This window comes from Mauremys mutica, chromosome 21 (assembly GCF_020497125.1).
Source record: "Mauremys mutica isolate MM-2020 ecotype Southern chromosome 21, ASM2049712v1, whole genome shotgun sequence".
In the NCBI taxonomy this organism is placed as follows: Eukaryota; Metazoa; Chordata; order Testudines; family Geoemydidae; genus Mauremys; species Mauremys mutica.
This window is the reverse complement of record NC_059092.1, coordinates 24504229-24532052: the sequence shown is the minus strand read 5'-3', so window position 1 is coordinate 24532052 and position 27824 is coordinate 24504229. Positions and strand designations below refer to the sequence as shown.

The 27824-nt window shown below is 58.9% G+C and overlaps 1 protein-coding gene across 1 annotated transcript in view; it reads left to right on the top strand.

Annotated features, from left to right (window-relative positions):
* Positions 1 to 26801, top strand: part of LOC123354519 (unconventional myosin-Vb-like) — a 60560-nt gene extending 33759 nt beyond the window's left edge. The window contains exons 20-33 of the mRNA XM_044996639.1: positions 963 to 1202; positions 2738 to 2953; positions 3797 to 3890; positions 4411 to 4556; positions 5222 to 5338; positions 9855 to 9970; positions 10571 to 10745; positions 11128 to 11221; positions 12460 to 12603; positions 14512 to 14663; positions 16236 to 16325; positions 18250 to 18331; positions 25203 to 25473; positions 26504 to 26801. Coding sequence (XP_044852574.1) covers positions 963 to 1202; positions 2738 to 2953; positions 3797 to 3890; positions 4411 to 4556; positions 5222 to 5338; positions 9855 to 9970; positions 10571 to 10745; positions 11128 to 11221; positions 12460 to 12603; positions 14512 to 14663; positions 16236 to 16325; positions 18250 to 18331; positions 25203 to 25473; positions 26504 to 26801 — 2235 coding nt within the window. The remainder of the gene's footprint in view (positions 1 to 962; positions 1203 to 2737; positions 2954 to 3796; positions 3891 to 4410; positions 4557 to 5221; positions 5339 to 9854; positions 9971 to 10570; positions 10746 to 11127; positions 11222 to 12459; positions 12604 to 14511; positions 14664 to 16235; positions 16326 to 18249; positions 18332 to 25202; positions 25474 to 26503) is intronic.
* The last annotated feature ends 1023 nt before the right edge of the window (positions 26802 to 27824 follow it).

Genomic DNA, 27824 nt, shown 5'->3' with positions numbered 1-27824 from the left:
TCGTTGTGCCGGCTCATGTGGGTCCAGTGCCCAGCGGGGCTCGTGCTGGAGCAGCCCATGCCCCACCCCTGCCCACAGCCCCTCTGCGGGGAGCAGGCAGAGTCCTACAGCCACACCCGGCGTCACGCTGGTGCCGACTTTCACTTGTCCGGCTGGGTGCTCCACCCAGTGGCCCCGCCCCACCCCACCTCTTCTCCAAGGTGCCCCCTCCCGTCCCCGCGTGACCCTCCCTCATCCCACCCCTGCTCCACCCCCACAAGTGCCTCCTGCCCACTGCCAAACAGCTGATTGGTGGGTGCTGAGCACTCCCTATTTTTGGTGGGTGCTCTGGGGCTGGAGCACCCACAGTTAGGCCAGGCATAGGCACTGACTATCTCCTGGGTGTCCTCGGAGGCCGGCAGGCTGCCTGCAGCCCTCGAGGCTGCCAAGTGGAAGGGCAGAAACCCACTTAGAGCTGGGGGGCAAAGGAGGCGGGGTGGGAATTTGATACCTGGCTCTGGTCTTGTCCTGGAGTCCAGGCTTGGATCTGATCCCAGCCAACCGCTCCCTTGTGAGGTGTGTGCGCGTGCGTGGCATGGTTCTGGAACTGCCTTGGAGTAGAACCACCAAATACCCCCACGCTAGGAAAAATGATTCCTGCCCCAGTCTCTAGCAACCCTTCTCCGCCTGCCCCCAGGCTCAGGTGCAGGATAGAACAGTTGCAGCAGTGTCCTCTCATCTGCTCCTAAATGCTCTTCGGGGGCCACCAAGTGTCTCATTCCAGTAAGACCACGTGGGTAAACCCTCTGGCCGTGAAGCAGGGCTCCTATTCTCACCGGCATCCTCGGCGTCAGGCAGGGGGTGCACTCGCGTGTTCTTGGATCCCTTGTGGCCGCTGTTTGTGCAAGGACGTAGCTGCCGGCACCTGGTGCTCTGGCCGAGTTTCTGCCCTAAGCCTTGGCGGCTCTCTGCTCTCTACCCAGATGGTGGCAAGCCAGAAAGCTGTGGTGATCCAGAGCGCGGTGAGGGGCTGGCTGGCTCGCACCAAGTACCTTCGGGTGCGCAGGGCGGTGGTCTATCTGCAGTGCTGCTACCGGCGCATGCGGGCTCGCAGGGAGCTGAGGCGGCTCCGGATCGAGGCCAAGTCGGTGGAGCACTACAAACAGCTCAACAAAGGCATGGAGATCAAAGTGATGCAGCTGCAGTGCAAAGTGGATGAGCAGGTGGGTGGGTTGGCTCCTCCTGCTGCCCCAGAGCTACAGGGGGATTCCTGGGTCTCTAGCGCTGGGATGAGCCTTGGGCACATCTGGGAGAGTCCTGGGGAGCTGCATTCTGCCTTGCTAAGTTCCCCTAGCAGTCTATGTTGGATCGTCTCCTCCTCTTCCGTGTTCCTGTGAGTTGTTAAGCAGTAGCCATGCTCCACTCCAGAGGTGGCTGCATTTCACTCCCTTAATGATACCGAACAATCTCCGATCACTCTGCTGAGAAAAGGTGCCTGGGGGAAAGGCCTCTCTACCCTTCTCCTGGGAAGCACTGTCCATTAGTGCAGCCAGACTTTGGTTCTTTTCCGGCCCAGCAGTACCTGACTCCAGGGCCCGGCAGGAAGACTTGGATCGGGCTCTCCTGGCAGAGCAGGATCCTGGACCTCTTGGCTCAGGACAGATTTCTAGTTCTGAACCCACCTAACTCCCTCTGGCTCAGCCCTCGGGCGGGTAGGGGAAAGCGAAGGTGTGGGGAGTGAGGCAGTGCAGGTGGAGCAGCTGGCTTGGTAGGGCTGGAGGAAGGCTGCAAGCGGCAGCGGCTTTCCCTGCTCTGGTCTCCTCGGGTATTTCACGGGGCGCTCGGGGACTGAGTGGCTCTAGAGGGCACCACGTGCTCAGGCCCTGGCAGCCTTTGAACCTTTTCTTCTCCCCACCCCTCTCCCGCGTGACCCAGCGGATGCCGCTTGTGTAACTTCCTCACGGTGCCTCGTGTCCGCCCTCTCCTCCGCCCGGCAGCGTCTCTGGCTCTGCTCGTGCCCGGCAGGCCGTGCTCTGTCGCTGACTATTTACCAGTTGGCGCCGCCATCTCTCTGCCTCCCGTGTCTCGCGGTTTGCTCTCTGCTGGGGAGGGGCTTTAAATCGAACCTGCGCCCCTGACGGTCTCTGGCCTATGTGGACAGAACCCATCTCGCTGCCCTAGGGTGGATCGGGCGGCCTGGAAAGCTGGTGTGGGGACAAAGGAGACTTGGGAAAAGCCAGCGCACTCTTGGGCCAAACACATCCGGGGTGGGGCAGGGCAGGGCCCAGGATCTCTGACACAGGCTGGCCCCAGGGGGGTTCATGGTTCCTCTGAGATGTGCGGAGCCTGGGAACAGCAGGTGGCCCAATGCCAAGGAGCAGGTACACCCGGCCTGGCCCTAGCATAGGAAAGACTGACGCCAGGGCTGGTAAAGCAGGAAACTGGGAGTCAGGACTTCTTGGTTCCATTCTCAGCCCTGACACTGAAGTGATGGGCCTTGGGGAAGTCATTCCTCCTCCCATGCCTCAGTTTCCCCAGCAGTGTCCTGGGGCTGCCCCTGCCCGGGTTGGGGGAGGCACTGGATAGCACCTCACTTCCGGGGAGCTGTTTGGCTTTGGTGGGGGATGAGGCCCAGGCAGCTTCTCTGGATTTCCCCCTCCTGGTTCCCCGCTGTTGAGTGCTCAGATAGGAATCACCCAGTTCCTCCCCTGGGACTCTGCAAGCCTGAAACGGCTCTTGACTGCAGCCCCTCCCACAGGCCAGGAAGATCTGGAGTCTCTCGGAGCAGCTGTCGGCACTGAGAGCCTCCCGCAGCGAGGAGGTGAAGCGGCTGTGCAGTGAGCTGCGGGGGCTGCGGGAGGACAAAGCGCAGGAGAAGCGCATCCGGGAGCTGCAGGAGCAGCTGCAGCGCGTGGAGTCGGAGAAGAGCAGCTCGGAAGGCCGGCTGGGCCAGGAGATGGAGGAGCTGAAACAGGTGCAGGGCACAGGCAGGGGTGATTCTTGATTGTCCGGCTAACCGGCAGCCAGCAATAACACTGAGGGGAGCTAAACGTCCCTTCCTTAGACCTGGTCCCAAAGAGCAACGATCCCCACCCCAGTGGTTAACGGGTGTGACTCAAACCCAGCACTGAACATATGGGGCAGCTCCAATAGCTGGCAGCAGTAGTAGGCTGGTTATCCTCTCTGGCTCAGCTGTGAGAGTGGGAGGCGACACAAGTGTTCTCCTTGCTAGTGTGTTGCAAAGGCTCTGGTGACTTGACTTAAGCTAGTCTGTACATAGACTTGGCAGGAGTCAATTTTTTTTAATTGATAAATATTGGCCACCATAAATATCCCTGTACGCACAGACAGTCAAATATGTCCATCGATAGTCGAAACCTAGACAGCCAGAAACGCTGCTTGACATGAACCTTCTGAAAGCAAACCCGGATTATTCTGTATATCTGACGTAAGACGTTGATGATCGGGTTTAAGTTGTGGAGACTCCGAGAGTTAAAGCTCCACCTTGTCTGATCCCCCTTCTGCCACCAAAGTTCCCACAACTCAAAATTTGAATAAAAAATTGAAGCCAACACTTAAATCCTTGATGCTGCCCATCAAAAGTAAAACTGTCAATAAATCTCCCATGCAGGGGCCTGGCTACTCTCCGGGCCCCCTGGCTGGTGGGGTAGAGGAAGGATGGGCCCTGCAGCCTGTGATGGGCCCCATGTGAAAGAGCCTGCCTGGCCTCCGACCCCCAGAGCAGGTCCTCTCGCCCCATAGCTCTGGACTGCTGTCAGGGTCTGCCCCCACCACCCAGCTCTCTCTCTCCCGCCAGCGCCTGACTGAGCTGGAAGCCATGAAATCCAATCTGAAGGAAGAGAAGGACGCTCTCAACCAGCGGATCATGGAGCAGTCGCAGGAGCTGGAAGGTTAAAATGCCCCTCCCACTAGCCCCTTTCCTGCTGTGCCGGGTGCAATCAGCTGGGGGCTGGATTCTAGGGAAGCCCAGTGGGTGGCTCCGGCTGTGCTCACCCGGGCGGCCCAGCTCTGTGGGCAGGGTGATGCTGCCAAGCCGAGACTGTGGCCCAAAACTAGGTGGGCTGGTTACTGAGACGGCTCCTGCCGATCACTGCCCTAGCTCTGTGCCCAGCCTCGTCCCAGAGGCGAGGTCTCGTGTGGCCTGAGCCTGCCCGCCCTGGCGGCTGAATCCATGGGCCTGCTGGCCATGCTGCTAAGTTCCCAGCTCTCTCCTCGCAGCTCCACGCCGGAGGAGATGTTTTCCAGAGGCGGCGCAGCATTGGCGCTCGGCAGCCCCGTCAACGTTCCTCCCCTGGCGCTGGTGCCTGAGCTCCTGCACAGGGTGGGCAGGGAGCAGAGCCTGTCACACTCAGGTCCAGGCCTGCAGGCAAACGTTACCGTCTCTGCTCTCCTCTTCCCCGCCCCCTGCAGACCAGCTGCGCCGGCGCGCGGCGGAGAGCCAGGAGCTGCTGTGCCAGCTGGAGGGGGAGAGGGCTCGCTACCAGAACCTGGTGAAGGAGTGCGCCCGCCTGGAGCAGTGCTGCGAGAACCTGCAGGATGAGGTGGCCTTCCACAAGGTGAGCAGTGCGGGCTGGGCTGAGCCCAGGACATCCCAGATACCCCGGGGAGCCAGGCGAGGGGTCACAGGCTGCCGCGAAATGGAGGGAAGCTCTTGCTGAAGGATTGTCGCATGGAGGCCGGACGGGCAGGACTGGGGAGGTGGACAGGAAGCCTTGCTGGTCTGTGCTGTGTTCACTCAGTGCCAGGGCAGAGGTGGCCCTAGGGTCGCTGTGTGTTCAGAGCCGCGCCCTGCCGCTGAGAACAGCTGCACCATCGGCGCGAAGCTGGCTGGGGCTTTTGAAACCGCGAGGAGCCCAAATCCCAGTGACTCCACGTGGTGTCTGGGTGCCAGACACCTTCAGCTCTCTGGGAAAGTCCCAGCCCGAAGCTAATGTCACAGCTGCACCATCCACTTCTGCCCTGCTCCCTGGAGATCAGAGGGGAACGTCTCTCTGGTCCCCATGGCGGGACTCCCTGGCGGGCAGCACATCCACTGGAGGACGGAGGCACCCCGCCCCGAATCTGTCACCACTGGGCTAGGGAGCGGTAGCACGTGCCCACGTAAAGGTCCGAGCTGTCTCCCTGCCGAGTTCTCCCCATGCCCTAGCCCCCCGCCCCGTAACAAGGACTGGAGCTTCAGCCACTGTATAACGCACCTTTGTACCTTTCATCCCCGCTCCAGCAAACCCCCAGCCTCCAGAAGTCCCCTTCATCTGACAGCATCCTGGACTCCGAATGCAGCTACCTATTGTCTCTGTCGACAGCCCCGTCCCGGGATGATGCCGACCCGCAGAGCGAGGTGAGACACTTTCACATCAACCAATTGGCTTTGGTGCATGGCTCTGCTGCCCTGACTGCAGGCGGGAAGCTGAGGGTCTGGGCTCTGGAACAAGCATTGCCTGGGCTGGGCACAGGCAGGGGGCGGGGGAAGTCCCCGAGCCAAGCCTGCCCTCCAGCCCTTTGCCCCTTGGCGCTGGCAGCGGCACCTAGCTGCCAGTCCCATTGGCATCAGACTCGGGCCGGGGATCGTAGCAAGGCCCTTCTGACTGGGTGGGCTGCGCTGGTGATCTTGTTGGTACAGCCCAGTTAGTGCCTGCAAAGACGTGGCCTTTGACTGGCATGTGTCGCACAGGGCTCCGTGCGCTTCCTGTGTCACACACCTCCCCTCCCGTGTGAGGGCTCAGCTGGGGAAGCTGCCCGAGCTCACAGCTTGGTGGCAGAGCCAGGAGTAAACCCTGGCGTCCCCTCCCGTGTGCTGCCTCCCGGCAGCGTTCCTCTGTGTGCGACTGGGCCAACCAGACCGACCTGTCCTGCCGTCCCATGGCTGCCACTGTGTGGTCAGATGCCAGGGGTGCCCTTTCCCCTCACTCCTGGAGGGAGCGGGGGCGTGGCCTCAACCAGAAGAGGCGGAGCCTTTCAAAATTTTAAAGGCCTTAAATGACCCTGGAGCTACTAGCTGCAGAGGTGGCTGGGAGCTCTGGGGCTCAGGGGTGAATTAAAGGGCCTGGGGCTCCAGCCGCCGCTTGGGTGGGGTTTTAAAGGGCCCGGGGCTCTCCGCAGCGGGAGCCCTGGGCCCTTTAAATCACCGCCGCGGAAGCCGGTCCAGTCCGTCACGGCATACTGGCTCTTGCCGGTACTCTGTACCGTCCCGTACCGGCTTACTTTCACCTCTGGTGCCAGATGGGCTGTGGGTTGGGGCGTTCATGGGGAGTTAGTGCAGAGCTTGGCATCAGGCGCCGCCTGCCCAGTGCAGCCAGATGGCCCAGTCCGAGTGGGGCTCGGTGTCCAGCGTCCGACACACCAGGGATGGTACTTGAATGCATCTCCTGGCCTCCTCCTCCATCCACAGTCCCCATCTCAGTCCCTGGACCATGAGAGGGGCCGCTGGAGGCAGAGACATGAGTGGAGGAGGCTCAGATCCGACAGCCCTTCCTCCTCGCTGAACGACGACGATGGGCAGGACCCCTGTCACGGAGTGTAAGGGAGTCAGGCCCTGCACCCCCGGGCTCCCTGCCGATTCACCAGGACTCTCAGCCAGCCAGTAAAGCAGAAGGTTTATTTAGACGACAGGAACACAGTCCAACACAGGACTCGCAGGCACAGATAACAGGATCCCCCCTGTTAGGTCCATCTTGGGGTCCCAGGAGCCCCACAGCTCCCATCGGGGATCAGAGCCCTCTCTCTCTGCTTCCCCTCTTTTCCCCAGCCGGCTCCAGTCTGCCCCACCCCCTCCGGCCCCTCCTCTCTCCTCAGCTTCTTTCCCGGGCTAGGAGGTCACCTGACCCCTTTGTCTCCAACACCTTTAGCCAGCACCTTTGCAGGGAGGGGCCCGGCCATCAGTTGCTAGGCGACAGAGTGTCAGGCATTGGGCCTTCTGCTTTGCTAGATACTTAGAGGCCTGCACCCAGCATTCCCAGCCCCCAGTACGAACAGTCCCACTTCGTCACACCTCTCCCCCCTTCGAGACTGAACTGAGCAGGGTCACTCCAGCCAGTGACCTGGGGAAGTTCGAACCCACCTACATTGCCATGGCTGCCCCAGGGTCCCCCCCGTTCTGGGGGAAGTTACCCCCAGGTCATTCCAGTTTCCTGCCCCCCTGTAGGTCGGGGGAACTCGAGGGCACTTGCAGGTTGCAGGGGGGAAGCCTTATGCCACCCGTGCTCTTTCCCCACCCCAATACCCCTAGGGTGCACGCAGGGCTGGGGCCTTCTCCCCACGTTCCAGTCTGGGGGGCTGTGATTCAGGCTCTCTCGGTTCAGAGCCCCCCTTTTGACCCTGGCCCCCCTCTGGACAGGCTCCTTGGGGCGGGGCCCGGGCCTTACAGCCATCTTCCCCCTGCCCCGGGCCTTCCTCCCCCTCTGGCAGAAGTCACAGGAGCGGCAGTGCTGCCGGACATGGGCAAAGACCCCAGGCCAGTAATAGTTCTGTAGCAGCATCTGCTGGGTACGCCAGGCTCCCTGGTGCCCTGAGGGGGGAATGTCATGGGCCTGGCACAGCAGCTGGTGGCGATACTCCTGGGGTACCACCAGCTGCCTCCTGATCTTCCCCCCCCCCCCGACTCCATTTTCCCTGGGGGAGCCCATTCTCGGTACAGGAACCCCTTCTCCCACAGGAACCTTTTCTGGCCACCTCGTCCCATGGTCTGTCACCCCCCGAGGTTGGCCAGGTCCCCTATCCTCCGCAAGGAGGGGTCTTCCCGCACCGCGGCCTGGAACTCAGCCGCTGGGGCAGGGACGGGGATCTGCTCTCTCTCACTGGCTGGGTCTGCGGCCGCAGCCTCTCTGAGCCCTGTCCCTGCGCGTTCCCTCCCCACTGGGTCAGGGTCCTGCGCCTCGGGCGGAGTACCTTCCCCGGTGTCAGGGTGCAGAGCCCTGCGTCGGCTCTGACTACGGTTCAAGGCCAGGGCACCCCGGGAGTTACTTGGCCAGTCCTCAAGGTCCCCCCCATTAACACCTCCGTGGGCAAATGTGGGTGCACCCCCACATCCTTGGGTCCCTCCTTGTCCCCCCACTTCAGGTGTACCCTCGCCACAGGCACCTTGAATGGGGTCCCGATCACACCCCTCAGAGTCAGTTAGGTGTTGGGCACCATCCGATCTGGGTCCACCACCTCGGGCCGGGCCAGCATCACCTCTGCGCCCGTGTCCCAGTACCCAGTGACCTCCCTCCCGTCTACCTCCAGGGGAACAAGGCACTCGCTCCGGAGGGGTAGCCCCGTGCCCACCCTGTAAACCCAAAACTCAGGGCCGGGAGCATCCAGCCCCTCGGAGGGGTTGACCCGGGGCCCCCCTCCCTCCTTCGCAGGTGGTACGCGGCCAGCCCCCCTTTCCTGCAAACGCTGCCCCTCATCCGGCTGGTTCTCTACCCAGTTAACCCGGTGGGGGGGTTGGTCTGCTCAGTTTGTCCGGGAGTTTGGGGCACTGGGACCGCAGGTGGCCCCTCTGGCCACAGTGATAGCAGCGCATGTCCCGTTGGTCCCCTCGAACCGGTCGGTTGTCCCTGGCGCTGGCCGTTCCCTTTGGGAGGGGATTCTACCGATTCCCCTTTTGGGTGGTCTCAAGATGACTCTCTCTCTGCGTCGCGACGGGCCTGTTCCTTTGGGGTTCCTCCCTGCCACCCCCCAACCGGCTCTTCACATAGTCATCGGCCAGCTGCCCTGTATGTCGCGGGTTCTCTGGCTTTTGGTCCCTTAACCACAGCCTCAGGTCAGATGGGCACTGCTCATACAGCTGCTCCAGTACCAGCAGTTTAACCAGGTCCCCCTTCGTCTGGGCCCCATCTGCCCACTTGCTGGCGTACCCCTCCATGCGGACGGCCAGTTGCAGATAGGAGACCTCAGGGGTTTTATCCTGACTCCGGAACCTCTCCCGGTACATCTCAGGGGTCAGCCCAAACTCACGCAGCAGGGCCTGCTTGAATGGGTCGTAGTTCCCTTTCTCCTCCTCTCCCAGCTGGCCGTACAATGTCATGGCTTTGGGGTCCAGTAAGGGGGTGAGAACCCGGAGCCTGTCTGCAGGATCCACCTGGTGCAGCTTGCAGGCCATCTCAAAGGCACCCAGGAAGTCACCCATGTCCTCCCCCTCCTTGCGCGGGGCCAGGATGGACTTATCAAAGCTCCGTGCAGTCCTGGGCCCCCCTTCACTCACCGCCGCCCGGGGCCTGCTTCCCCCAGCCTCGCCAGGTCCAGCTCATGTTGACGCTGTCGCTGTTTCTCCGCCAGTCCCTGTTCCCTCTGTCGCACCTCATGTTCCCTCTGTCTCGCTTCATGTTCCCTCTGTTCCTTACGATCCTCCAGCTTTCTCCGTTTTATCTCTCTCTCCCATTCCAACCGCTGGCGCTCCACGGATGAGCGTCGCTGGGACGATTCCCTGCTGGGGGGTGAGCTTCGCCGGGAGGATCCCCTGCTGGCCGGGGGGGTCATGGCGCCCTCGGTGCTCGCTGGGCTCCTCTTCCCCCTCCCCCTAGGCATAGGAATGGGGGGGTCTCGGGACGCCCTCAGCAGCCGGCTGACCACTCCCAGCCGGGCCAGACACTGGTACCTGGGCTGCCTCTGCCTGGCTGCTTCCCTCAGACAGGGATCGGTTCATTCCTGTGATCTTCCTCCTCCAGCTGGGCAATCAGCTGGTCCTTGGTGAGTTTCCCACGGCGCAGCCCCCTGTGCTTGCAAATCTCCACCAGGTCGCACTTGCGCCGCTTGGTATACATCTTCCTGCTGGCTGCTCGCAGGCCGGGGTGCTCGCCGCTCCCCACGGGTTCCAGGGGGACCCCTCGTGTGCCAGTCCTTGAGGTCACCACTCTCCTCCTCCTCCTCCCCAGCAGAACATTGCGGAGATCCTGGGGTTGAACAGGAGCCCGGAGAAGATGGTGGAGGAAGACTCCATGATAGAGGAAGACTTGAAATATGCGTATGATGCTGTCCGGGTCTCCAATAAGTGAGTCTGTTTACTCAGTGTCTCAGCCATGTCTGGGTTTTCCATAATGCTGCTGTGGAAGCTTAAAACCCCCCTCCGGGGGCCTGGCCTCCAGGGCCACCCAGAGGATTCAGGGGGCCTGGGGCAAAGCAATTTCAGGGGCCCCTTCCATGGAACAAGTTGCAATACTATAGAATGCGACATTCTCGTGGGGGCCTTGCGGGGCCCGGGGCAAATTGTCTCTCTCCCCCCTTGGGTGGCCCTGCCGCCCTCCAGCAGCGCTGGCCCTGGGGGAGCAGCAGGCCATCTGAGGTTGCAGGGATGCATTTGTGGTGGAGAGGCGAGACGGGGTTTGGGTGGCAAGAGCCAGGTCAGAGCCCTGACAATGGGAAGTGCGTGGTTCAGAGTTTGGAGACTTCAAAAAATTCCAGGTTCAAGTCTTCTGGATTCTGTTCCTATCTCGGCCTTGGACTTAAGCAACCCCTGCCTCAGTTTCCCTAGCTGTAAAATGGGGGAAGCTTGCCTGTCTCACCCACGGAGGGGCATAGAGTTGAGGCCTTGCCAGCCTCCTGCCTGGTGAGCCAATCGCTGGCACCTCTGAGTTATTGCCCTTCCTTGCAGGCTACTCAAGAGCCAGCTGCAGGAGCAGCAGCAGGAGCTGGAAGGTCTCCGCCTGGACGTCTGCTCCCTGAAGCAGCTGAGCAAGCAGCAGCAGAGCCTGATCCAGGACCTGCAACTGCAGCAGGAGGAGGGCAGGCTCCAGCACCAGATCGTCCAGCTGAAGAGAGAGAACCTGGTAAAGCGGGAGCGGGCCTGTTGGGATGGCGGGAGGGGGGTTGGTGGGAGCATTGCATGGCTGAGCTTGCAGTTCAAGACTTGCCCCAGCCTGGCCACGTAGCTGTGGCTGTGAGAAGGCTGATTGCTGCTCAGCATGCTGGGTAAACGCCCTGGTGCAGCGCACCCCCCGCCTCCCCATGCTGGGACTGGGCTCCATGGAGGGGCCATGTGCCTATTAGAGACGACAGTAGCTGGGGCAGCGTTCTGGCCAGCTGCTTTCCGTCTGCTGCAAGGCCTTCCTGGGGAGATCTTGCTGCTCCTGGCTGGGAGGGTGTATTGGAAAGAGAGGGTCCCCTCCAAGCACCAGGTGATGGACTATCCTTTCCCCGTGTGCTCCCCAGGATCTGAAGGGTCAGCTGGAGATGCAGGAGAAGAACATGCTCAAGCTTCAGAAGCAGCTGAAAACCTCCATGAAGCAAATCCAGGATCTCACAGGCAGGTGCCTCCTGTGACTGGCCCGGCTGGGGGGCGAATGTCCTTTGTGGCCGGCCTAAAGGGGGGTTCTGCTCCCGACCGCATCCCCTAGCCTGGATGCAGCAGCTTCAAGCAGAAACACGGCTCTGCCGCCTCACCGCAGGAGCAGTGGGGGCTGGTGGGATGGGCCTGAGCGCTGCTCAGATGGCGAGGGGCCCTGGGCCTGGCGATGGCACTGCCGAGGCCTGAGCTAGAGGGGATGGGGCCCCTGCTCCCCCAGCTGCCCAATGAGACCCGCTAGGCAGCAGGGCAGAGGCGACCATCTGTGCACCATGAGCTCCGTTAATGCCAGCGTTTCTGCTTTTCCTTCAACGCCCCCTTACCTGCCACGGGGCATCGCTACCCGTCTGCACGAGAGCTGCTTTGCAGCCGGGAAGCAGAAATGAGCCTCTCGCTGACAGACGACCGACCAAAGTGGCTTTTCTTAGCTGCTGTTCTGGGCTCGCCTTGTGTCTCGTGTTGTCTCCTAATAGCAAAGCTCCCACACAGCCCTTCTGTAAACCTCCATGTTCTGGGATGTGCTCCCCGAAAGCCCCACACTGAGCGCACAGGACCCCCATCACAGCTGCCAACCCCAGAGCAGAGCTAGCAATGCCTGGTGAATTGCAGAGTCGGACTGCTCTGATTCAGCGTCCCCTTCGCTATTGTGGGGTACAGAGCAGCAAGGGTACCCTACTACGGCACTGGCCGAGCAGGGAGCTTTGCAGAACTGGGGGTGCTCTTGGCAGCAGTTTGATGGAGGGGAGATGCTGGCTGGGTTTGTAGGCAGCTGATTAAAACTGGTGAGTGGAGAGTGACCAGACAGCAAACGTGAAAAGTCAGGACAAGGTTGGGGGGTAATAGGAGCCTATGTAAGAGAGACCCCAAATCAGAACTGTCCCTGTAAAATTGGGACATCTGGTCACTCCAGGTGGGTGCCATGGGGTACTGGACATTCACAGATTAAGAGGCGAGCAAGTGAAGGGTTATTTGCCAACAGCAGCTTACAGGGCTGCCTGGCAGCGTCCATCCGGTTCGCTCTCAGCCCAAGCAACCTCTAGCTCTGAATATCCCTCTGCCTGGGGCCCAGCTCTCCTGGCAGGAGTTCCCCGGGCAGAGGTGGGACCCCCAGTCCCTGCCCCACTCAGGAGTCAGGTTACGTGGCCCCGGATCCAAGCGGATGCTCTGACTCTAATGTTCTTGCTCCTTCCCCTGGGCAGCAAGCGGAGAGGCCCGGTTGCTGGAGCAGACGGTGGAAGAGATGGAAAGGCCCTTCGATGTCCCGTGCCCAGCGGGGGCATTCGGGGGCATGCTGGGGTGCAAAGCAGAGGATGAAGGGCGCCACATCAGGACCATCATCACAGGTGGGGGGCTGGAGCCCCACGGGGAGTTGTGGCTGAGGGTCTGTCTACACAGCAGTGTAAGTCCTGGCTCAAGCCAGACCCCCTTGTGTCCACACAATTCCCCATGGGCTCGAACCTCAGGGCCCAGGACCCTGCAGAGCTGGAGGGGCCGGGACTCTCCTATCCCCAGTGGCTTGAACAGACAGACTCCCTCGGGGCCTGTCGTGCTAGAGCAGCAGCAAGAGGCAGGTGTGATGCGGAGCAGCATATGCCGAGGCATCAATCGCGTCCCGCACAGCTGCGTGGTGCCAGTCTCGCTGCCGCACCTGGGCCATGGCGTGCAGACAGGCTCGTGGGAAGGCGCTCACGGAGCAGCAGGCTGGGACTGATGTGAGGAAAGATGACGTGTGGCTGGCTTGGCGGGATGACAGCCGGGGAGGGAAGTGCCCGAAGAGAATCTGCGCTGGGAGAGGTGCAAAATGGCCCGATGGAAAATGGGGACAAACTTCCCCTTTCTGAGCCCTTCCAGGGGAAGGATCCCTGGGCAGGTGCTTTAGGGCATTGGGCTACCCAAGCTGCTCCAGAGCCTCCACATTGCGCATGTCTTTCTAACCACGCTGACTTCTCCCGAGGAGCATCTGGGAATGGGACGTTCCCCATGGCCCGTGCAGAACTTCACTAAGCTCCTCTGCTACTTCGCCCTCCACTGCAGCTCCCCTTTCCGCCCGCACGCCTCGTCCCGTTCATCCCAGCCTCCCCGGATGCTTCTTGCCCCCGGAAAAGCAGCCAGTTCTGGGGTAGAGCACATCAGTGCTGCACTGGGAGTGAAGAACCCTGTATCCCTTTGAAACCTGCAGGGTAATGCAGGCACACTGGCAGAGCACTGCGGGTCTGGCCAGGACCGTGGGGGTGAATGTGCCGGTTCGGATCGAGCCGTGGGCTGTAGAATGGCCGTGTGAGTGGCGCTTGGTTTGCTGACCGGTCGGGAAGGCACATGAGGTTGAGTTGCCTCCTTTAATGAGGGCAGGGACCCTACATGGGAGCAGGCAGGGATGGGGTGGCTAATGGACAGCTGACTTTGAAAGGGGATGGGGGGGGTTCTGTTTATTTGGGGTGGATGGGAAGTCTCCAGCCCCACCTTGGTTAGTGCTGGGCCAGGCCAGCGGTGGCTCTGTGCTTATGAGCAATGACTGAACTCTTGTGCGTGGGTGAAGGGATTAAATCAAATGTGCACGTGCCCACGTGGGAGAGCCCAGGAATGCAGCCGTGGGGCAGGGGGGTCTGTGCATGTTAATTTCCATGAGACCGGAGGGCGACTGTCAGCAGCCGGAGGCCTCCTCCCCAAACCCTTCAGCAGACCTGCAGGACAGGAGCAGGAGCCTGCTAGGGGTGACCCCAAGCTGGCGAGGAGGGGAAGGAGGAGGACAGCACCTGGCTGGGCCAGATGTCGGCTCTGTCAGTGGGGGCGGGTGGAGTGGCTGTGCTGGAGGCTGGGGGGCAGAGGAATTGGGCAGGGTGGGGGCAGAGATGAAGCCCCTGCACGGGGAGGGAAGAGCAGAGGGGGCTGTGCCTGGAGAGGTGCTAACGGCAGGGAGGGGTGATGCCCCTCTGGGCGCTGGGCTGAGCTCAAGCTGCTTGGCTGTAATGAAAGGGGCGACTGGGCCTTGGGATCCGGGCTCTGTCCAGGTGATGGGCCCAGGTCGGGGTCAGAGGACGTATTGCTGAAGTTAGCAGGAGCTTGGCTCCTTCCGGGGAGGGGAGGGGTTTGAAATTGGGGCCCTGAATGCAGGGCCTGTCTCGTCCCACCTGTCGCTTGCTACGACCCCTCTGCCCTGTAGGCAGCTCCCGTGGGGCAGGCCCCAGCCTGTGACCTGTGGCTCAGACCTCCGGCTCCATCCCGGACTCACTCGGCCCCTTCTCGCCCTGCAGATTTCAAACCGCAGCACAGCCCCGGCGCCCTCCCCACACTGCCGGCCTACGTCCTGTTCATGTGCTTCCGGTACGCGGACTCCGGCCACGACGAGCACGGGATCCGCTCGCTCTTCGCCGCCGTCGTCAGCGGCATCAAGCAGGTGGTGAAGGTACGGTGGTGGGGGACAGGCCGGGCGAGGGGGCAGGGGGATCGTGGCCCCTCTGTAGCCAATGGCTGAGGGGCGGCCCTCAGGCGCTGGCTCCCTACCGCTGGCACGTGCCCCCCACCCAATTGTTCCCTCTCGTGCCCGAGCTGCCCAGAAATGCCTCCTGCAGCCCCCAGGCATGTCCTTGTGTGACCCGGGGCAGGGGCCAGGGCGTTACTAGGGATCTGTGGTGCCACCCTCAGGAGTGTGCCCGTCGAGGAGGGCTTGGGGCCCTGGGGCTGAGGTGAGAGGCCGGCTCAGCACGGCTGCTCTGGGCCACTGCCTGGCTTGGAGGGGCAGGAGGCCTCGTCCTGCAGTAGCCGTGCTGCTTACGCGCATGGGGTGGATTGGGGTTTTTGTCGGGGTGGGGATCTGGGAGGTGCAGGCGGGCGCCATGATGGGGAGGTGCAGGCAGGCAGGTCGGCTCCCTGGGGTCAGCCAGCAGGAGCCTGAGGCTGCTGGTTTTCTGCCTCTGGCCAGAGGTGGCCTCAGTCACTGAGGGTGTCCCACTGCTCCACCCCCTGGGCAGGGGCTTGGGGCTGCCAGCAGGGAGGGCTGGGTTGCTGCTTCCCCCCTTCTGCCCCCCATGCAGAGGGAGAGGCCAGGGGTGTCTGGGGGCAGTGGTTGGGGGAGGTGTTGCTGCCCCAGCAGGGCATGTGGGGGAAGAGACCCCTCGGTCCCGGTGAGAGCCCTGCCGAGGAGTGTCCAGCCCCAGTGGCTGGGAAGAGGAGCGGAGGCCGCTCTCGCTGCAGTGTCGGTCCCCTGTGAGGGGCCTGGGCCCGGGCCTGGGCGGAGAAGGGAGCAAACGCTGATACTGATGTGATATTAATCCTTGTGTCTCAGGGGCTCCTCTGCAGGCTGGCAGCCCCCCAGCCTGGAGCACTGGGCCCTGCAGAAAGCAGAAGCTCTCGCTGGCCTGGCCATGCCTGGTGCCGCTTCTGCCTGCAGCTGCATTTGCCTCTGGCAGTGACTTTGGAGCCAGCCTGGGGCAGTGACGGCTCCTCCGCAGCACTGGCTGCATCAGGGCTCTTACTGCCTCTGAGCAGACGCTGCTCCCTGATGGGCAGTGGCCCCCAGGGTCCATCCCAACTCCCCTGATCGCTGGGGCCCCACGGCGCCGTGAGATGGAGATTGCTGGAGCTCGCCCATGGCTGCCAGCTGTGAACAATGAATCAGGGTGTCTCTGGAGCAGGCCCCGTGGTGACTGGGGACCCCGGACGCTGGTTGGGCTGTCGGGGAGCAACTGTAAAATCCAGGCCTCCCGAGGCAGCCAGGGGCACAAAGGGGGGGCTCGGCTGGGCTGAATGCAGCCACTTGTGTCTGCTGAGTGGCCTCCTGTTCTGGCCCTCGCACTGATTTGGGGGGAGGCGGGGAGGGATGCAGACCCCCAAGCAGCGGCTGGCTTTGCTGGTGTGCCCACGCCCTCTAGCGCGGCTCCCTGGCACAGTCTCCTCGTGCTCCCTCCTTGTGCGAGTCTCCAATGCCTGGGCCCCCCCACCCCACCCTGATGCGTCGCTTTGTGTCTCCCGCTCGCAGAAGCACAGCGAGGACTTCGGCGTGGTGGCGCTCTGGCTCGCCAACACCTGCTGCCTCACCAACTGCCTGAGACAGTACGGCGGGGACCAGGTGAGGGCACGGGGCCTGCTCCAGCACGGCACCGCCAGGCTGGCCTGGCCTGGCCTCCCCCGGCTGGGGGCTGCAGACCAGGTCACAGCCAGGAAGCAGCAGGCATGGGGGGGGCTGTCGAAGAAAAACTCAGTTCTCGCTTTCTGTTTGGGTGCAGCAAAATCAAATACTTTATTCTTTCTCTAGTAATTACAATAGAGGGAGGGAGTGTCCTAGGAAACAGGGTTGCCCCTTGTCCTGGACAGGTCTCTCTCAATTAGTAAACAATCACAACAAGCATTTATACCTTTGTTACAGACAATAGCTAGCAATCATGGAGACAGGAAAGAGAAAACATTTGCATTTGTTTATACATAAGCCTTTCTACTATCTTATTTGTCTCACTACTAGAAAAAAGCAAGGCTGCACATTTGGTTATCTGAATTGCAAGGTCGTAATAACTTTCACACAGTTCACTCTGTCTTACATTATCTTGCTTCTACAAATCTCACGTCATTAGGGTCACAGCTAGCCTAACTCATGCTAACTAACATTCAGATCCCTTCAAATCCTTATTAATTATTTCCTGGCTTCCACAGGGCTGTTTGCCTTTAGTGGGCTCCCCCTAGTTTCTTTTGAAACCAAGATGGCGCTGAGTCAGTCCCTGGCGCTGGCTTGGGCCAAAAGGCCTGTCTTGGCCCACTGCTCCGTGGCTGTTTACTTCAGCTTCTCTCCTTTGGGGTCAGTGGCTCCTGCCCTTGGCCTCAGACAGAACCTGGCCGGGCCATGGCCTCGCTGCTCCAAGGGGAAGCCTCTGGCTGATGCCGCCCTGCGTGTACTGGCTCTTTGCCTGCCATACTATGCAGCAAAGTGCACTTGCACTTACTGAATTTCATCTGGCTGATTTCACACCAGCTCTCCAAAGAGCTGCCTGTAGGCAGGGACAGCCGAAGGGGAATAACCGGTGAGGCAGAGGCACCTGAGACTGGTTCTGGGTGCCGTGCGTCAGGAAAGATGTGGATAAATTTAGTCCAGAGGCGAGCAACGAGAATGAGAACAGGCTTCCACAGCCTGACCGTGGAGAGAAGCTGAAAACTGGGCATGTTTAGTCTTGAGACGCAGAGCTTGGGGGATGGGAACCTGATGATTAGCCTTCAAATGCGTTAAGGGCCGTTACAAAGAGGACAGTGATCAATTCGCCATGTCCAGCCTTCAGAGGACAAGGAGTGATGGGCTTAATCTGCAGCAAGGGAGATCTAGGTGAGATATTAGGAAAATCTTTCAAACTCTCAGGGTAGCGACGCTCTGGAGGGAGGCGGTGGGATCCCCTCCCTGCAGGTTTTTAACAGGCTGGACGAACACCTGTCAGCGATGGCCGAGGTTTGGTCCTGCCCCAGCGCGGGGGGCTGGAGTCTGACCTCTCGAGGTCCCCTCTAGCCCGACAAGCCTACGATTCTATGGTGAACCACAGCCCAGACCCTCTGGCTTCAAACTGGGCAGTAGCTGCTGGCCTGGGGAGGGGTCTCTTCCTACCAGCAAACCATCCACCCCCGAAGGGCTGAGAAGAACCCAGCCAGATCCCCTCCATGGAAGCCCCTGAGACCAGCATCCTCAGGGGATGTTCTGAGCACTAGAATAGGATGCCTGGGTGACCTGTACCGTGGGGATACTGGGTGCTGCTGGCTTCTTTACGCCACCTGCCTTGGGGAGGGGGGCAGGGGAGCTTATGGCAGTGGGGACAGAGTTGATCTTCAGTCACTGACCTGTGTCAGGTGCGCTGAGACCCCTGGGTGGGAATGTGACGGACTCTGGAGGGGAGACGTGTGCACTGGATGCTGGGGTGGGTCCCTGCATGGCTACCCCACAGCTCTCCAGAGCCCAGGGCGTGGCTCTGCCGGGCTCCAGCACCTCTCGGTCCACGAGCCCGGCCATTTGCTGTCTGCAGAGCTACCGGCTGGCCAACACCCCCAAGCAGAACCAGCACTGCCTAAAGAACTTCGACCTTGCCAGCCACTGCCAGAGCCTGGGTGACCTGGCCATCCAGATCTACCAGCAGCTGATCTGCGTGGCACAGAAAAAACTGAAACCCATGATTCAGGGGCGGCTCTACAAATTTGGCCGCCCCAAGCAATCATGCCCGGGAGGCGCCCCCGAGCCGCGGGAGCAGCGGACCTCCCGCGGGCATGACTGCGGAGGGTCCGCTGGTCGCGCGGCTCGGCTGGACCTCCCGCAGCTGCGGGCGGTTCGCTGGTCCGGCGGCTCCGGTTGAGCTGCCGCAGGCATGCCTGCGGGAGGTCCAGCCGAGCCGCGGGACCAGCGAACCGCCCGCAGTCATGCCTGCGGGAGGTCCACTGGAGCCGCCGGCCGAGCGTCCCCTCCGCAGTCATGCCTGCGGCAGGTCCGCTGCTCCCGGGGCTCCGGTGGACCTCCCGCAGGCATGACTGCGGCAGGTCCGCCGGCCCAGCCTGCCGCCCCCCCGGGAAAGGGCCGCCCCAGGCGGGTGCTTGCCCCGCTGGGCTGTGGAGCCGGCCCTGCCATGATTGGTAAGTACCGGCTGGGCCTCCTGGGAGCACTGTAGGGATGGGAGCGAGCTTGGTGTGACGAGCTGCACTCGAGGCGTGAGGGCAGCAGAGAGCTGGCTTCTGGCTCGGTGCTCGAGGCGGGGATGCCATGGCTAGGCCTGGCATAAAGGGGTCATGGTGGGCTGGGCAGACCTGGCATCTCGAGAGCAAGTGGCTGCCCCGTCCCCCTCAGTACAGCCTCAGAGGGACCCTGTTACCTGCCCAGTGACCCTCTGGGATTGAGGGTGGCTGGGGCACTGACCTGCCACAAGCCCTGTGGGGGGAGTGAGGAGATTAATGGCATGAGCTGGACAGGGCGGGGTGGGGGGTGGGGGGCGGGAAGGTCCCTGCTCTGCCGCCTGGCTGAGCGACTGCCCCCTGGGAGCGTGGCACTCGGGGCTAGTCTGGGTCTGCTCTGAATGGCAGCGAGCGGCAGGTGACTCACCAGATGGCAGGAGCCGGTCTGGAGGTGCAGCCTCCCAAACACAGCGCCTGGGCTGTGGGGTCCCGGGGCATGCACCGGGTGCTGCCCAGAGATCAGTGCCCAGGTGTGACGTTATTGATATAAATGGGGACCATATAGAACATGGGTTGCAACCAAGGTCCTGTAGTGGCACCAAACCTTGGGTAAAGGGGGTCATCTAAGGGGTCTAAGACCAGGTTCTGGGTTGCTGGTTATGATTATGCTGTCTGTATGTCTGCGTATCATTTTGTAGTTGAAGTTATAAGTATTGGCTCTGTAATGTCTGTATTCTGTATTATGCTCTGCCTCTGGGAAGTGTCCCAGACAAAGCTGATGTTAGCCCGGCATAGCTGGCTTGATGGCCCATTAAAGGGCCATTGGCTACACAATTGACCCATGGAGAGAAGGCAGACACGCCTTGTGACTCAGCAAAGTATGCAGGGACTGGCCCATGTGACTCCAGGCTCCATTTTGCTGTAAATTTCCACAGTGAAGACAAAGGGATTCTTACACCTGGAAAAGTCTATATAAGGCTAATGCCTCATCTCCATCTTGTCTTCAATCCTGCTTCTGACCTCTGGAAGGACTTTGCTACAAACTGAAGCTTTACACAAGGGACTGAACGACCCATCCCAGTGGGGGATGCATTCCGGAGACTCAATTTGAACCTGCAGTTTACTCCAGCACTGCTGCAAGCCTGAACTAAGAACTTTGCCATTACTGTATGTAATTGATTCCATTTAACCAATTCTACCTCTCATTTCCACCTTTTTCCCTTTGTAAATAAACCTTTAGATTTTAGATTCTAAAGGATTGGCAACAGCGTGATTTGTGGGTAAGATCTGATGTGTATATTGACCTGGGTCTGGGGCTTGGTCCTTTGGGATCGAGGGAACCGTTTTCTTTTATTGGGGTGTTGGTTTTCATAACCATTCATCCCCAGGACGAGTGCACTGGTGGTGATGCTGGGAGACTGGAGTGTCTAAGGAAATTGCTTGTGTGACTTGTGGTTAGCCAGTGGGGTGAGACCAAAGTCCTTTTTGTCTGGCTGGTTTGGTTGGCCTTAGAGGTGGAAAAACCCCAGCCTAGGGCTGTGACTGCCCTGTTTGAGCAATTGGTCCTGATTTGGCACTCTCAGTTGGGTCCCGCCAGAATCGCTCCGTCACAGTGGCGTAGTCGGCAGGATCCACAGAACCAGGTCAATTAAGCTTTGGGTTAGAACCCCACGCTATCCAAATCTTAACTGTGGGATTGAGAGTTTGGTTGGTTAAAGATCAGTGACCATGAGACAGAAAGCATCAGGAAAAGCAAGGAAACTGCAAGCCTTGAGAGACAGCCTGCAGTTTGATTATGAGCAAGAACTGGCAGAAATTCGAATGGAGAAAGAGGCTGATGAGAGAAAGAAAGAAGTTGCTAAGAGAGAAGAAAAAGCTCGTAAGAGGCGTCTGGAGCTGCTGGCTGCTGAGGAGAAAACTCGACAGATGCAACAGGAGACGGCTAGACTCCAACTCCAAGTCAAGAAAGCAATGGAAGAACAGCAGAGACTGTATCCTCTTGAAAGTCCAGTTTGTAACAATGTTGGTATGTTGTATAAATCTGAGCAGTTGTCTGGGGGTAACCAAATGTACCCCAACAATGCCACCTTTTATGTCAATGCTGTTACTGTGTGTTCAATAGGGGGTGGCCCCATAAATTGTGCCAGTGCTATGGATGGGAATGGTAATGGAAAATTCATAGAGAGTGTAAAAGTCAATGGTAAAAGCTGTTTAGGGCAAATTATGGCTTCTAACATCACTCTTGTTAAAGCAGATCTGGTCAAAGAGGAAGATTATTTACCAAATCAGAGTGTGAATGTTGTGATCCTCTGTGAGTTTACTGTCCGTGTGCCTTTAGCCAGAATCCACCTTGAGTGGAATCGGGCTCAGCATGAAGTGATAGCTGGCATCAGGAAGTTATTGCCTAAAGATCTTTTAATTGGGGAAAATGTTAAAGCTTTGTTCAATCCAGGTAGCCAGTCACAGGAGAGGAATAATCTTAAACCTGTGTCTATTGTGAGCAATGATTTGCCTGAGGAGGGTTGCTCCAAAGGTTTGTCTGTGCAAAAAAGCAGCTTGTCTGTGAATGAAGTTTCTGAATGTCTGTCTGATGTCTCAGAAGGAAATCTGGAGTTCGATCAAGAGCAGAAAGATCTCATTGGGGAGGAAAATGTTTCTCAGGTTAAATCCCTAACTGAGGAAGGAGAGGGTAAATTTGTAATGGGTAATGGATTGGTGGCTAGTGCAGCTTGTAGAAGTGAACCTGAAATGGGTAACTGTGATTTGCTAAAAGTAGCTCAGTGTAGTGAAAAGAGCAGCAGCTTATCTGTTGGGAGAGGCAATGTGCCTGGTAGGGAAAGTTTGGAGGAGCCTAGGCAGCCTTGTGAGCTGATGGCTTTGTCTAATCAGCAGTTTGGGAAGGGAGGGATAGTGGAAGATGAGTGTCCATATCCCTTACCTGTTTCCTGTGTGGAGAAATGTGACAGTGAAGGGAATGTGCCTGTGTCTGTCAGGGGTATTGACTTGCCTGTGAAGGGAGCTACCTCGGTCTCCAAGCAGTTGTCTGTGAACAGCCCTGTGTGCTGGGACAAGGGAAATGAGATCCCAAGCTGTGTGTCTGGTGAAGGAGAATGTGTCTCCGGCTCTTCTGTGTCTGTGGAGCAGACAGAAGGTGCCTGTCAGCCTGTGATGGTTGAGGGTGATTCAGTTGTCTCGGAGTTGGTTGTAAATACAGCTAAAGCCCAGGAAGGGAATAGTCCTGAGTTTGTGTCTGCTGGGGAGAATGGCACTGTGACTAGGTTGCATCCAGTTAGTGTCATAGCAAGGTCCCAAAGACCAGACAGTTCTGGTGCTTGTAGTTTGCCAGTTGCTAATGTGCGGTTGGAAAAGGGTGCAGCAACTCTGTCTGATCAGGGTGATACCCTAGCCAGGGCACAAGGAGAGCATGAAGGTGATTTAAGTGTGTTACCTACTGACAGTTTGACAACTTGTAGCAAGAAGGAAAAGATTCCTGAACTTGTTCATGGCCAAGGGAAGGAGACTGCTTCTGACCTGTTATCTAGAAAGTCTGTAGGTGTGCCTAAAAGGGGATTGTGTAGAAATCCACCTGTTGGGCCTGAAGTAATTCTAAATGTAAGTGAGACCCAGAAAGCGTCTGTGGTTGCTCAGGGAAGTGTTCCTTTAGAGCAAGCCCTAGGTGAAGAGGGGAGGGGCAGAATTTCTGTGAGGGGTGAATTGCTGCTTAGAGAAGCTCCTAGGGAAAGGAATCCTCATGGTAGCCTGCGCAAGCAGTTTACTGCAACTGAAGGGTGTAAAAGTGATTTAATCAAGAAAGTTTCAGTTCCTAACAGCCAGAAATTTTTGGTTGTGAATGGATCCACTGACTTTCCATTTGAGAGATCCAGTGTGGGCAGCTTTGAAAAGGTCTCAGGTGGAGTAGAAGCTGTTAAGGAAGTTGAGCAGCCCTATAACCACCTGGCTGTGTGTAGCCAGCTTGTTGGGGAGACAATGCTGTTGGGACAGGAATGTCTCCATGCTGAATCGGTAAGTGAGCAGTCTGTGCTTCAGGATCTGAGGACAGATTCAGTTACTGGTTTTTCAAAGCTGAACAGTTTTATGGCTGAATGCTTGAGGAGGCAGGGGAGAGCAAGCCAGCTCTCACCCTCAGACTCTTTGGATTTGTGTGGTATCTCTGTTAGACAAAGTCCAGCCGTGGAATCCATAGCAGCTAAGAAGTTAAAAGCTAGTGTCTGTGTTGATGCGAATTACTTGGCTGGCAGGGAGAAGAAAGACTTGCTAATAGCTGTTAGCACAGAGGGCCCACCCCATCAGCCAGTGATCTCTGTTAAGCAAGAGAAATCCCGGTTTAATCCTGAAGGACAAGAAGGAAAGAGAAGACTGAATTTTGCAAAGGGAACCCACAGGTTAACCCTAAAAGGCCCAAACTCCAATGGTATTGAGCCAAGGGTGTGGCATGACAAACATGTTTCTAGATGGACACTTGCAATCAATTTGTTGTTATTGCTAATGCTAACTGTAACAATGTATAATGTGCCTAATCTTTTGGAAAATCCCTTGAACATGTTGAAAGGAATACATGAAAACACACTTTATGTTAAAGGGCCTTGCTATACTGATGTCTCACAGTTAATGCCTGTAAACAGTGTTGGAACTTTTCACAAGGGAAAATACATTCCAGACCTGATGTGCTGTATGAAAGGGGAAACTGAGGCACACTACCATATTGCTTTCATGGCTAAATGCCAAAAGTCCTGTACTATGAACAACATCAATATCTACATTGGTTTAATGTTAATTGGGTTCAAAACATTGGCCAAAGCTGGTATGGATAAAGTAGCTGTTTTCTTTAGCTCTTGGCAAAATCACATGAAACATACAGGAACCATGCTGCAAAAGCTAACCAAGTTATACCTTAAGTTTGTAAAGAGATCCATTCATGTTATTGAACATGACTTTGATAAACCATTTCGGTTATACACTGGTACGGCCTCTAGCCCAACACTAGCTGTAGTGAGACAGACCCAAGGAAAGGGGGCTCTTGGGATGCAGTCAGCGATGTTTTGTCATCCCTTCCTGCATCAATTTTGCGTTGGGGGTGTGACGTTATTGATATAAATGGGGACCATATAGAACATGGGTTGCAACCAAGGTCCTGTAGTGGCACCAAACCTTGGGTAAAGGGGGTCATCTAAGGGGTCTAAGACCAGGTTCTGGGTTGCTGGTTATGATTATGCTGTCTGTATGTCTGCGTATCATTTTGTAGTTGAAGTTATAAGTATTGGCTCTGTAATGTCTGTATTCTGTATTATGCTCTGCCTCTGGGAAGTGTCCCAGACAAAGCTGATGTTAGCCCGGCATAGCTGGCTTGATGGCCCATTAAAGGGCCATCGGCTACACAATTGACCCATGGAGAGAAGGCAGACACGCCTTGTGACTCAGCAAAGTATGCAGGGACTGGCCCATGTGACTCCAGGCTCCATTTTGCTGTAAATTTCCACAGTGAAGACAAAGGGATTCTTACACCTGGAAAAGTCTATATAAGGCTAATGCCTCATCTCCATCTTGTCTTCAATCCTGCTTCTGACCTCTGGAAGGACTTTGCTACAAACTGAAGCTTTACACAAGGGACTGAACGACCCATCCCAGTGGGGGATGCATTCCAGAGACTCAATTTGAACCTGCAGTTTACTCCAGCACTGCTGCAAGCCTGAACTAAGAACTTTGCCATTACTGTATGTAATTGATTCCATTTAACCAATTCTACCTCTCATTTCCACCTTTTTCCCTTTGTAAATAAACCTTTAGATTTTAGATTCTAAAGGATTGGCAACAGCGTGATTTGTGGGTAAGATCTGATGTGTATATTGACCTGGGTCTGGGGCTTGGTCCTTTGGGATCGAGGGAACCGTTTTCTTTTATTGGGGTGTTGGTTTTCATAACCATTCATCCCCAGGACGAGTGCACTGGTGGTGATGCTGGGAGACTGGAGTGTCTAAGGAAATTGCTTGTGTGACTTGTGGTTAGCCAGTGGGGTGAGACCAAAGTCCTTTTTGTCTGGCTGGTTTGGTTGGCCTTAGAGGTGGAAAAACCCCAGCCTAGGGCTGTGACTGCCCTGTTTGAGCAATTGGTCCTGATTTGGCACTCTCAGTTGGGTCCCGCCAGAACCGCACTGTCACACCAGGACGTACCCAGCCCCCTGGGCACCGAGAGCAGAGCCAGCCGCAGAGGCAGGGCCCTTTGCTCCCTGAGGGAAGGGCCCTGGGATTTCACCACCCGCTGGCCAGGCTGAGCTCAGTCTCCCTCCCCTCTGCCTTGCCAGTCGCCGCCATGCTGGAGAGCGAGACCATGCAGGGCCTGTCGTCGCCCAGATCCCCCAGTTACCGCAAGCAGCCGGCAGCTCCCGCCTACAGGCTGGACTCGCTCCTCCAGCAGCTCAGTTCCTTCCACGAGGCGCTGGGGAGGCACCAGCTGGAGCCCGTGGTCGTGGGCCAGGCCTTCCGGCAGCTCCTCTTCACTGTCAGCAGCGTGGCCCTCAACTACCTGCTCCTGAGGAGGGACGCCTGTTACTGGAGCCAGGGCCTCCTGCTCAGGTCAGTCCATCCCCTCCCGGCTCCTGCGGGGCTTGGGTGCTCCCCTGTCAGGCTGGTCTTGGGCTGGGCCTGGAGCCTCCTGGACTCTCTGTCCGGGGTTTTGTCCCTCCTAAGCTGGGCTTGGCCTGCGTGGCCCAGGCCCATCCTCCAGAGCACGGGACTGGGCGCTGGCCCCTCCTGGGCTCCGGCTGACTCCCAAGCGCTGGGTTTTCCATGGGCGTAGGGCTAATCCCACCTGGCCAGGGGGCGTCTGTAGAGGGGGAGGAAAAGCTCTAAGTGCCAGGTTCCTATGGTGCCATCAGGCCTAGCTACCGTCCAGCTCTGCCCCCATCACTGGTGGGGCACCTCAATCTGCCTGCACGTATCCTCCTGACACCCCAGCGGTGGCAGTAATACCCCCCGGGGAAGCTTGCTGTGCCAGAGACCTCAGGCAGGACTTGAACCCAGGTCACCAGAGTCCCAGGCTAGTGTCCTACCCCCTGGGCCATCCTTCCTCCCACCTAGCTGGTTGGGAGTGGGGCCGCTCAGCTCTTCATGGCCCTGGGCTGCTATTGGCAGTTCTCCTGCTGGGTCGAGCCAAGCTGTGCCCGGCATGGGGATGTCCCGGCTGGCCGGGGGCACAAAAGTGGGGGGGGGAGCTGTGTCCTGGCTGACTAGTCTGGGGCGGGGGAGAACTGGGCCCAGCTGAGTGGAAGGGAAAATGATGCTCAAACTGGGGCCACCCGCTCCATTGCGTGGGCAACAGGGAGCCTCGTCCTGGGCAGTGCGGAGCCCAGGATGGGGCTTGAACCCTGGACGTGTGGCTCTAAAAACCTCCACCCCTGGGCGGAGCGAGGGAAGACACGAGCTGTCACGCTCCCGTCCCTGGTCCCGGCACTCGAGGGGGACAGAGCCGTGCTGGATACATTCATAGTGCTGCAGCCGCAGAGAGCCACCCTGCTATGCGCTGACAGGCGCCAGGCTCCCCCAGGCAGCTGCTCTTAAGGGGCTGAGCTTATGGCTGGAGCGTCTCGGTGTGGCTCTGTTCCAGCTGCAATGTGAGTCAGCTGGAGGAGTGGCTGCGGGCCAAGGGCCTCCAGCAGAGCGGCGCCAGGGAGGTCCTGCAGCCCCTCATCCAGGCCGCCCAGCTGCTGCAGGTGACGAAGACGACGCAGGAAGAGGCTGAGGCCATCTGCTGCCTGTGCACGGCGCTGACCACTCTGCAGGTGACCGGCTGCTCCAGGAGCTCGGGGGTGATGGGCCACGGGCCTGGGCTCCGCCACCCTGGAGGGATCAAAGCTCCCCAAAGGAGGGGGTGGTGCTGGGGGAGGCCGTGTGCATTTGGGTAACTTGAGGGCACCACCCACCCCATGAAGGGAAAGTGCTCGGGCTGCCAGGGCCAGTGGCTCTGGGAGCTGGTACCAGGATGTGGCCCCTGATTCAGCCCCGAGGGCTCCCAGCCAGTGCCCAGGGCTCCTGCTCACTCGGGGGCCCACAGGCGGGCCCCTTTTTCTGTAACTGCCCCAAGTTCCACCAGCCAGGACCTTGCTTGGGGTCCCTTCTCTGCTCCCCTAGGACTCCGCTTCCTGCCGGCCCCGGCATGGGGACCAGATGGGCCCTGTCCTCTTTGCTCGGGACTTGCTACCTTGGTGGGCTTGGAAGGGGCATGAGGCCATGGGCCGGGCTGGAAGGGCCCTTGGAATTCCCAGCCTGGCTCTAGCGCCCTCTCCACTGGCCGCCGTCCAGCCCCGTCACCTCTGCGCTCCCTCCTTGCAGATCGTGAAGATCCTGCAGGCCTACACGCCCGCCGCCGGGCTGGAGGAGCGCGTCAGCCCCAGCTTCATAAGCAGCGTAGAGGTGAGTGAGGCCTTTCTCTCCCCCTCCCCCCCCGACTCAGTTGTGCTGGCAGGCAGCCGCGCGGAGTTGCTTTAGCCTGCTGCTGGAGAGTTGGCCTGAGCTGGCCAGGTGCTTGAGCCAGCCATGGCTGTAAGGAGGGGCTGGGGGCTGGACCGGGGAGGGCGGGGTGAGAATTGCTGGAGACTGGATTGTTTCTCCCCACACAGAACCGGCTGGCAGAGCGAACTCCAGCTGGCCCCTGCCAGCTGCTGGTGGACACGGCTCACCTGTTCCCCGTGCACCTGCCCTTCTCCTGCTCTCCCGTGCAGCTGGATGAGCTCCGCATCCCTGACAGCATTAACCTGACGTTCCTGACCCGGGTCTGAGCGCCGCCGTGTTGATGCTCCTGGGGAAGATGCGGTCTCACAACCGTGTGCAGGGTACTGGCTGCCGTGCCCTAGACATACCCTTTTTCCTTGGAAAGGAGCCAGCGGCTCAGGCTGAAATTTCAGGGTGCTGGCATGAGGCTACAGCTC